This window comes from Panthera tigris, chromosome A3 (assembly GCF_018350195.1).
Source record: "Panthera tigris isolate Pti1 chromosome A3, P.tigris_Pti1_mat1.1, whole genome shotgun sequence".
NCBI classification, from domain to species: Eukaryota; Metazoa; Chordata; class Mammalia; order Carnivora; family Felidae; genus Panthera; species Panthera tigris.
The window spans coordinates 38,955,219-38,966,246 of record NC_056662.1 but is presented as its reverse complement, the minus strand read 5'-3'; the positions used below and the strand labels follow the sequence as shown (position 1 = coordinate 38,966,246).

At 35.3% G+C, this 11,028-nt stretch overlaps 1 protein-coding gene across 2 annotated transcripts in view; it reads left to right on the top strand.

Annotated features, from left to right (window-relative positions):
- The first annotated feature begins 14 nt into the window (after window positions 1–14).
- The window catches only part of ESF1 (ESF1 nucleolar pre-rRNA processing protein homolog), a 63,778-nt gene continuing 52,764 nt past the window's right edge, over window positions 15–11,028 (top strand). The window contains exons 1-4 of one of the 2 annotated variants that reach the window (XM_042980925.1): window positions 15–34; window positions 1,333–2,009; window positions 7,056–7,450; window positions 8,244–8,357. In XM_042980925.1, the coding sequence (XP_042836859.1) occupies window positions 1,376–2,009; window positions 7,056–7,450; window positions 8,244–8,357 (1,143 nt within the window). In that variant the 5' untranslated portion in view covers window positions 15–34; window positions 1,333–1,375. The other variant, XM_007086805.3, reaches the window with a different exon arrangement.

Here is an 11,028-nt window from a genome sequence, read left to right as displayed (position 1 = left end):
TGGGTCTGCGTCGCATGTGAGACGCGACGAGGCGGTGAGTAGGGTTGGATTTCTGAAAGGGCTGCAGGGGATCCCGAACTAATCTCTGACAGGGTCTCCTTAGGATTCACGGGGGGTTACCCCTTTTTCCCTTGCCATTCCGGTCTCGTTTTTCAGACTTCCTTGATCCTCCCCAGGGTCCTTTTGAGGCACCTCAGTCCGTAGCTGTGCCCTGAGGTTTAAGGTTGGGTAGGAGATCGTCATTCTGGGACCACCCTGGTGTTCTCCGCGTTAGAGGGTGGGTACAGGGGAGAGTGGGCTATGGAAATGAAGGTGGGGGTCAGAAGGTGACGTCAGGTCGCCCTTCTCTGCCTGAATATCTGACGTTTATCGAATGCTTTCAGCGTAAACATTAATACTTACACCTAATAACTAGATGAAACACCTATTCCGTTCCCACCTGTTCAGAGGGTTAAATGATTAAGTGTGTAAATGCATCATTGAAACCTGTGATTTTTTTTTCTTTTTGGTTATAAAAAGTTGTTTTCAAATTTAAGGAAAAAAATAAGCCTTACTTTCAAAACAAAGCACTACCCTGTGTGATTAGTTCTTTTTTGTTCTTAATAATCAATGACTCTTAGCTCTGCAAAAGCAAATTGAGATGTTAAACCATTAGGAACTATTTTCAAGGGAACAATACTAATCTCTCCCACACCTACAGAGTCTAATATGTTTCAAGGAGAATCAGCCTGTTTGGGCCTTAGTTCTTATAAAATAAGAAAAAATAGAAGTGAAATTTATTAACTGCGATGAAACTTTACCTGATTTTTGAAGGATGCTCGGATTTATAGAGGGAACTTTGTGAGCTAAACCTAACTGATTTGGGTCTGTTAGGACACTAGCCATGTAGAATTAAGGGCTGTCCAGAGTAGCATGAGGTGAAGACTAACAGAGAATGGGACCAGAGTGTGAAGAAACAAATGAGACCAACTGAGGCTTGGGAAACTTTTGATTACATCAGCTTTTAACTTGTAACAAGTACAGGTATATAAAAAGAAATGTACAAACTCTTGAGTGCAATTGGCTAGTAAGCATTTTGCCTCCCTCTGTAAAGCCCTGGAGTTCTGTTTGATTTTGCCTTAAATTTGTTTCTCCGAATGCTCTGTAATCAAAAGAGGATGTTCTGATTGTTTTTGCTTTTCTGCATGTGACTAAGAATAAGTTTGGGAAATGAAATTGGATGTGTTAACTTTATGTACGTTTAACTTACAATATATTGTGAATTAGTATTTTTTCCCAAAGCATCTTGTATTACTAATCCTTCATTATTATAACATTTGTTTTGCTTTTTAGTGTTTGATTTCTTCAAAACATTTGTCCAGTCAGACATTTAAAAATGGCATCCAAAGAAGAAATAATGAGTGACCAGCGGTTTAGGAGGGTTACAAAGGACCCAAGATTTTGGGAAATGCCAGAAAAGGATCGAAAAGTCAAAATTGACAAGAGATTTCGAGCAATGTTTCATGACAAAAGGTTCAAGTTGAATTATGCTGTGGATAAAAGAGGACGCCCCATCAACCACAGCACTACAGAGGACTTGAAGCGTTTTTATGACCTTTCAGATTCTGATTCAGATCTATCTTATGAAGATGATAAAGCATTGAACCAAAAGAAAAGGAAGAAGAAAAAACCCCAGACTAACAACAAAATAGAATCAAAAAATCTAGTTGAAGAGAAAAAGAAAGAAAGCAAAAAAATTAATCAAAAGGATTCTGGAGATAAAAATGATTTGGATAACTCTGACAGAATTCAGAAAATGGAAAAGTCATGCAAATCTAAGAAGTTAGATTCAAAAATAAGTTCTAAGAAAAACAGAGAAGAATTTACACAGAAAAGTACAACAGGGAAAAAAAACATTGTTCAACATAGTACAGACTCATGTCCCAAAGGAAAAGTAGACTTGGGCGTCTCTGAAATTGTGAAATCTCCCAAGCTCCAGTACTCTAAGACAAGAAGAGAAATGCTATCAGGTTTGTTGGAAAGAATTACAGATACTTTGATGTTACATTACTAATTTTTATACTGATTTTTTAAAAAAGGAGACGTGTAGTAAGAATTTCTATAGTATAATGAGAATGATCAAATGCTTGTTTGGGAGATAAAGCTATGAAAGAAAGAATACCATGTAATGATTATTAATTTTTTATTTTGTGTTATTAATTGCTAGGAGAGAAAAACTTGAGGCTACACAATGATTGTGATTTTTGGTGGGGACTAGTGAGAGCTATGTTCTGTAACCAAATAAAGCGTTATATGTTGTCATCCCACAGTAAGAAGAGGTGTCTGAAGAGGGTTAGTAGAGTTGGGTACTCATTCATCCTTCATTCAGCTACTTGTAGTAACTTGTGGCAGATAAACATGAGTAAGATATGGGCCCCCATCTTAGGCCTACTACTAGCTTATATGATGTCTGTGCACATTAGAAAAAGTTACGCCCTTTTAGACATGCAGAGCTCCCAGAGCTCACAGTTTGGTAAGGGCCAGCAGCTTTGAGTGAAGCAGTTAGGTTTATTTCCCCTGAGCAGACACAACACGCCTGCAGGGTGCAGAGCTTGTTAGTGGAGTTTGGCCTTGATTTCAGCCCTTCTTGGCCCTTTGCAGATCCTCTTTTGTAAATAACGTCCTGCTAAACTCTGCAGTGGCATCAGCTAAAGCGGCACTGTCTAATAAAAAATGTATAATTTTGAATTTTCTAGTTGACACATTAAGAAGTTAAAAAAACAGGTGAAATTCATTTTTAATAACATAATATTTAACCTAACACATCAAAAAGTTCATTCAAGATGTAATCAACTTAAAAAAAGTTTAATGATATAGTTTACATTCTATTTTCATACTAATCTCAAGTATAAAATTTGAATGAGCCACATTACTCAGTTGCTACATGTGGCTGCTTGTACATACTGGACACCACAGATCTAAAGTGGAAGAAATTAGGTCCATAATATATGATAGAATAATGGTAAGTGGTATAAAAGATTTAGCAGAGGGCTATGAGAATTCAGAGGAAGACGTCGCTCAAGATATGGCAACCAGAGAAAAATTTATAGGGGAAGTACCATCAGATTTGGAAAAAGTAAATTGAGGGACCAGAGCATTCTATATAGAAAGGACTTTTTGAGCAAAGATATGGTTGGGTATGTTCAGAAGAGATAAGTATTCCCATTTGATTAGATAATAAAGTCTCCAAAGGGGTGAGTGGATAACACAGCTAAAAGTGGTTGTTTGGAACTAAGAAATGTCTGATTCTAGTTCATGCCTACTTGTTTACTTATTAAAATTTTGTGTCCCGTCCAGCAGCAAGGAATTTTGAGTGTTGGTGTTGCCAGTTGTTGATGTTGTTAATTGAAAATTGGTATTCGGATGAGCCCAAAGCTGGCTGTGATTACGAGACCCGAGGAGGATAGGCATCCAGGAAGAGCCCGAGAGGTCTTGACAGGCTGAGATTATATTGGAAAGGTAGGAGGTATCAGGCAGTAGATAAAATTCTAGATAGGGAGTAGGAGGTCAGGATGGGGTGTCATTTCGTTTGTAGTGGAACCAGGCAGCAAACTGAGGTGTAGGGAGAAGGGATAGGAGTTTGGTTATTGAAATTGGAGAATAAGATCAGAATAGGAACAGCAGCAAGATTTGTTTGATGCTGAGTTTGTGAGATAAGTTAGTCTAGCCTCTTTGAAATTTCACTTGATTTGGGGCATTGGATTAATAAAACATACCCATATAATCCTTTGGATTGATTTTATAGAATCTTTTTATATATCTCCATTAAATTTTCTCAGTAAGCTTGAGAAATTAGGATAGATTAATTGGGAAACAAGACTAAAGTGATTTATGTTAGGATACACAGAGCTGGGCCTGCGACTCAAGTCTTTGAATCTTTCTTTCTACCCCATCATGTTTCTTCCAGTAATTTACATCAGTTCTATAGTCTAGAAAGGCATTAGGTGTAAGTAAGGAATAGTGACTTTGTATATAACCATCTTTTGTTCATTATTCATTTGTCAGTTATCATTCCAGCAACTACTATGTGCAGGGGTCTTTCTAAGTGCTGCAAGGTACAGGTGATGTGAGGAGGTATGGTTTGGTATTATGTGTCATTATGATATGTTGATGCCCAGCACTTGTACTCCTAAGAACTTATTTTAATTGGGCATATGTGCAAATAATATGCATTATAACATTGTTTTAAAATGTAAAATTGGCATAAATCAGGGGATTGATTAAGTAAATTGTGATATATCCAAATGTTTATGATATATGAAGCTTTAAAAATAAGTTGCAAAATAGTGATAATGGTATGACAAGCTACTTAAAAAAATTAATGGATACATCATAGAAAACAGATTTAGGGAATTATGTACCAAAATAGCCATCCAGGTATCTCTGCATGAAAAATTACTAGTCTTTTTATTTTCTTTATTAAACTGTATTTTCTTAATATTTTACCAATGAGCATTCATTACTTTTATAATGGGGGGGTAACAAAGCATTTTTTTAAGTAGCAAGGTAAGTACTGTTTACAGTTACTGTAGAGCAGTACCATCCAGGAATAGAGAGATAATCCTACATTATCTAGTATTGTATACCTGGTGGGCTCTGAGCAAATAAATCAGTACTCTGAATGTACTCGATATCATCAAAAATATTAAAATACTAGATCTTTTTTAAGTCTTTCATGTATTGATTTATTATATAACCCAAATCACACACAAAGTGTGATGTATGTACCATTGTCATACGGGAAAACATGGCATATGTAACAAGATACTCAAAGTTTTTTATGTTAATAGATATGTATTTAGGAATAAATATTTATTTAAGAAAAAGTATAACCACTACATCACATCTGTGACTTCAGAGATACTTAGAACAAAGCTAATTTTTTTAATTAAAAAAAATTTCAATTTCACTGATGAAAAAACAGTGATATGCAAAAATCATGAAAATGGCATAATAATGACTGATGCTTGAGAAATAATTACAGTATTAGATAAAGGTAGATCTCTGAGGTGTTATTTCTGAGCACGTTGCTTAAAAGTGAATTCTGGTGCTTGCCTCATAGTAACTCTCCTTCACCGCTGTGGTGTTTTTTGATCTCATATGCAGAACTTATGATAATTCCTTTTTTTGGCTTTTTCACATCTACTGGCTAGTTATTTTTTATGGTCCCCCACTCTGTTGTGGTACTAAAATAGAAGCCCATTTCTTTTCCTCTTAGCAGAACTCTTTCATTTAGTCTCAGATCAAATGGTATCTTTGTGAAGCCTGTCTTAAATACCTCTCTGCAGGCAAATTTAGATGTCTCTTCTGTGTTACCTTAGAATAAAGCTTCATTATTCAATAAACAATTTCTTTTGGCTTATGAACCATCAGGAGCATAGGATCATGTTACAAGCCATCTCCCTTTTTCTTTTCCTGAGTTCAATGCCTTTTATTTACATAGTAAAGTAAGTAGTAAATACTAGGTCAATGAATAACTATTATCAGATTATAGGACCAAGGGAAAAACTAACTTTGAATTTCATTCTAAGCATTAAGCTTTTAATATTTTTTTTTATTTCTCCAAATAGAGCTTTAAGCAGAAACATAAGCTCCAACTTAAAGATGAATATAATGTGTGAGATACTGTATATCAACATACACATACCCATAGTAGAAAGAATCATATAAATTGCTTTAGAACTAGAAAATGAGGTTTTTCAGAGTTATGAGGGTTAAAAAAAAAATTCAATATAAGTAAACACAATCTTTCACTCTTCATGGTATTGCTATTAGTTAACCAAGTTCAAGATTTAGCAGAAAACCTGTGTTTTGCCCTGCATAGGTGATCTCATCCACATCTCAAGCTTCTGTTATCACTACACATGAGTGAGTGAAAAGTTTTATCTCCAGCATGCAACTTTTCTGAGCTGTAAACTCATACAGCCAGCAGCCTTCTTGATATCTCCTCGTATATGATTCCAAGGCACTTCAGATTCAACATAGTGAAAACTGAACTCATGATCTACCTCTACCAAGCAAGCAAACTGTTTCTTTTCCAATATTGCATGTTTATCTATGTATCTATGTATCTATCTATCTATCCATCCATCCTCAAGCCAAGAAGCTAGGACTCATCTTTGACAATTCTAAAACTTCTGTGCCCCATACCAAGCCCCTGTCACTAATTACTGTTGATTTTAACTCCTGACTCCGAAACTCTGAAGTGAATCCATTAACCTCTTTGTATCTGTTTCTAATTTAGTGCTATCTTCATCTCTTGGTAGGAGTATTGTACTACACTTCTAATTTTCTAATCATATCCTCTTGACTCCATCTGGTCAAGTTTCTACAGCACAGTCAAGGTGATCTATCTCACTGTGCAAATCTGATGATGTCCCTCTTTCTGAAAGCATAGCAGCAGCTTATCACTGCTTTTATGACAAAATCCAAACCTTCTACATGGTTTTTGGAAAGCGTGGCCTGTACCTCGCTATTCAGTTTAATTTCTTACTTGACTCTTGGCCACCTGCAGTCCATACATTCTTGCCAGCTTTTTCCTATTCTTGGATCTTTGCATTTATTTTTCTTGGTGTTTGGAGCATTTCCCTCATTACTCTAATCTTGAATACTTCCTCTTTATCCTTCAAGTAGCAACTCAGTTGCACTTATATAGAGACTCCTATTGTAGCTCTTTATGTGTATGGATGTGATTGATTTTATTTGATCCAGACCCTTCCATCTATTCACTTAACTAATAACTTCTCTTACCAATGATTTTATATTGAGCACCTAGCACACAGCAGGCACTGCATAATTCTGAACAAATATGTGAATCTACTTGTATGATCTGGGTACATATCAAAATTTCTATCAAGTAAATTAGGCATGAACTTTTGTTGAATTTAGGGTTTGTTTGTTTTTTAAGTCTCTTTCATAGAAATTACTTTTACTAGATTTGAGGTCAGAATAACGTGATTTGAATTTAATTGTGTTTACATTTTCTTAATTTCTCCCTCCTTTAATGTTTTTTGCAGTGGTTTCGCTAATGGCAAGAGACAGTGATGGTTATGAAAACTCGACAGGTGGTAAGAGGTTTGACAAAGATGCTCTGGAGGAAGAATCAGAAAGTGCTAGTGAAATAGGTGATGAAGAATCTGAAGATGAAATTACAGACATTGGTAGAAGTTCAACTGATGATGATGATGATGATGATGATGTTGATGGAAATGAAAATGATGAGGAGGAGGATGAAGATGAGGAGAGTGAGAATGATGATGAAAGTGACAGTGGTCCTGATCTTGCAAGGGGTAAAGGAAATATAGAAACTAGTTCTGAAGATGAAGAAGATATGGCAGATTTACTGCCAGAGGACTCTGGTTTTGAGCATGCTTGGAGAGAATTAGATAAAGATGCTCCTCGGGCTGATGAGGTGAACTTTTGAATAAATAACATTATATGTGATGAGCACAGTACAAGTAGCTTTTATGAATGGTAGAATTGATGTCATTAAATTGGGAAAAGATTTATTGGTAAATACTCTTAATGATGATTCTCATTAAAACTTCTTGATATGGAATTGATTGTTTTAGCTGGTAGTTTTTATTTCAGTTCCTACTGCACCTATTAGAAATGCTATAGGGTAATCTACTTAACCTCCATGCTCATGCATGGGAAGCAAAATAGCTTAACAAACTTGGTTATTAAAAAATCAGCTGATTATCGTATTCTGATTCAAGAACTAAAAACCATATAAGAGAAAGTGTTTATCTGTTGACAGTTTTATCATGTGTGACTCAACCAAAGTTTTCTTTTTCTTTTTTTAAAAATCATCTTTATTTTTATTTATTTTTTTATATTAAATATAATTTATTGTCAAATTGGTTTCCATACAGCACCCAGTGCTCATCCCAACAGGTGCCCTTCTCGATGCCCATCACCCACTTTACCCTCTCCCTCCCCCTGCCCCATCAACCCTCAGTTTGTTCTCAGTATTTAAGAGTCTCTTATGGTTTGCCTTCCTCCCTCTCTGTGACTTTTTTTTTCCCACTTCCTCTCCCCCATGGTCTTCTGTTAAGTTTCTCAGGACCAAAGTTTTCTCTTATAAATACTTCTATTGATGATGTCAGAATTTTGGGGGAAAGAAAGCATTACGTTTTTTGTATATTTTATAAGTGTTGGGAATGATAGAGGTTATGTAATATTTAATTTTTCTCATTTCATAGATTACACGTCGATTAGCTGTTTGCAACATGGACTGGGACAGATTAAAGGCAAAAGATTTGCTGGCTTTGTTTAATTCATTTAAACCTAAAGGAGGTGTTATATTTTCTGTAAAGGTGAGAATTGATTTCATTTTGAAGTAAATACTTCTAAACATTTTGAATCTCATCTTTTTTTTTTTTTTTAAGTCATACTTTTCCTTTTAAAGAAAATAATCTGGCAGTTGTCCACTGTAGTTAGGCATGAAACCAGTATAACAAATGTAAAAGGAAGGAGTAAAATTATTGCTATTGATGGGTTAGGTGATTGTACGTAATTTAAAAACCCAAAGAGATCAATTGGAAAGCTATTACAATATATAAAGCTCAATAAAGGGACAGAGTATAAAATACATATTTTTTAATTGCATTCTTCAATTCTTAACCAATTAAGAAAAAAAAAATCTATTTTTACTAGCAGCAGAAACACAAAATCCTTGAGAATTCCCTTAAACATATGTGACATATGTGAAATGGTAACACTGGTAAATTTGAAAAACTTAAATTTTGAGATACCATATTTCTGGAGAGCAAGCATAATGGTTAAGAATCTAGGCTTTGTTGTATGACAGACTGCAGGCAGATCTTGATTCTGGGGGCACCTAGGTGGCTCAATCAGTTAAGTATCCAACTCCTGATTTCAGCTCAGGTCATAATCTCATAGTTTGTGGGAACCAGCCCTGCCTCAGGCTTGAACCTGCTTGGGACTCCCTCTCTCCTTCTCTTTCTGCCCCTCCCCTGCTCATGCTCTCTGTCTCAAAATAAATAAATAAACATTTAAAAAAAAAATACAAATCTTGATTCTGATACATGGCATGTGATTTTGGGCATTTTATTACTCTCTCAGATGTGTTCTCTCATCTGGCAGTGGATACAAAAATAGCATTTCCTAGGGTAGTTGTAAGGATGAAATGAAAAGAAACTCACACAGTATTGAGTGTAGTGCCTGAAACAGCTCTAAATTATAATTCTGTTTAAATATTTAAAGATGTCAGTTCTATAGGTTTAGTGTAGTTTCAGCCATAATCTCAGTTCAAATGAAAGTAAAGAAAAAGGATACCAGTAATCATCTAAAAGAATAAACAGTGAGAATGACTAATACATTTTTGGGAAAATACACCAGTATAAAAGGATTCTGTCAGGTACAACATCTAAATCTTTTATATTGCTGTGTGAGTTAACAAGTTTGGGTAAAAATAGAGGGACAAATAGATGGAATGGAATAGATAAATAGAAGAGTTTATATTATAATTTAGACCAAAATAAGTTTGAATACCTGATATTAGAACAAATGGATGAGTCTTTATATGAAGAGCTTATTTCAGATCTTTACCTCATAATAGCCCAAAATAAACTCTATATAAAGTATGGGAAAAAATTAAAAAATCAAACCCCAGAAACAGAATAAAATGGAATTGTGTTTTTATTAAATCTGTGTTTCAGGAAATGGGTATTAGGAATTTCTAGACTTAGAAAAGGGAAAAGGAATCAACAGATGTGACTACATATATATTTAAAACTTCTACGTGAAAACCTATTGTTGCCACTCACACTAATAGGAAAAACTCAAATCCCCTATTTGATAAATTGCATATTGCACAGAATTGAAAAAAATAGTTTTAGTTAACATATATATTAAGCCCAGTAGTATCCAAACAAGACAAATTAATACAGTTATATTTCTTGACTCTCAAAAGTAGCCAATATACAAAAATACCAAATCCTGGGTTGCTTGGGTAGCTCAGTGGGTTAAATGTCCAACTCTTGGTTTCAGCTCAGGTCGTGATCTCACAGTTCTTTGAGTTTGAGCCCTACATTGGGCTCTGCCCTGACAGCATGGAGCCTGCTTGGGATTTTCTCTCTCTCCCTCTCCCTCTCCCTCTCCCTCTCCCTCTCCCTCTCCCTCTCCCTCTCCTTCTCTCTCCCTGTTCCTCCCCCATTCATGCTCACACACACACTCCCTCTCTCAAAATAAATAAATAAACTTAAAAAAAAAAATAGTGCCAGATCCCAATGAGGGTGAATCCTTTTTTTATACCAAGATTGTATCTAAACTATGTGATAACTTTCAGTTATATTTAAAGGATTTCTTAATTTTTTTTTAAGTTTATTTATTTTGGGGCGGGGGTAGAGTAGGGGCAGAGAGAGAAGGAAACAATCTGAAGCAGGCTCCAGGCTCCCCAAGTTGTCAGCATAGCCCAACATTGGACCCAAACCCACGAACTGTGAGATCATGACCTGAACCAAAGTCAGACTGAGCCACCCAGGAGCCCCTCTATTTAAAGGATTTCTTAAAGCATTGGATAATGGATATTGGATAAATGATATGACTTAAAAGATAAATTGAGTATTACAAAATTATTTTTTATTACGTATGTTTTATGTCCTTCAGTAATCATTTTTGTGTATTTTGCGTCAACAGTCATTTCTTATGTGTGTGTTTACATTGAGTTCCTTGAGTGCCTAGACTCTTGTTTTGCTTTTATTTTTCCCTTGGATTCCAGAACCCTCTTGTCCTAGTTGATGTATGCAGGAGACACTCTGTTTTTGTTCTCAAGTTCCACATCTGTTTCATTCCAACCAAAACAACTATTTTTAAGGAGATTCCTCAGAATGTTTTAGCTTTCCGTAGTAGGTTTGGAAGTGAGTCATTCTTGCTGTTTTCATTGAGTTCAGTTGTAATTCTTGGAGTTCCGGATATTGTAAGTAAAGAATATATTGATCTTATCTTATTTTTTTTTTGTGTGTG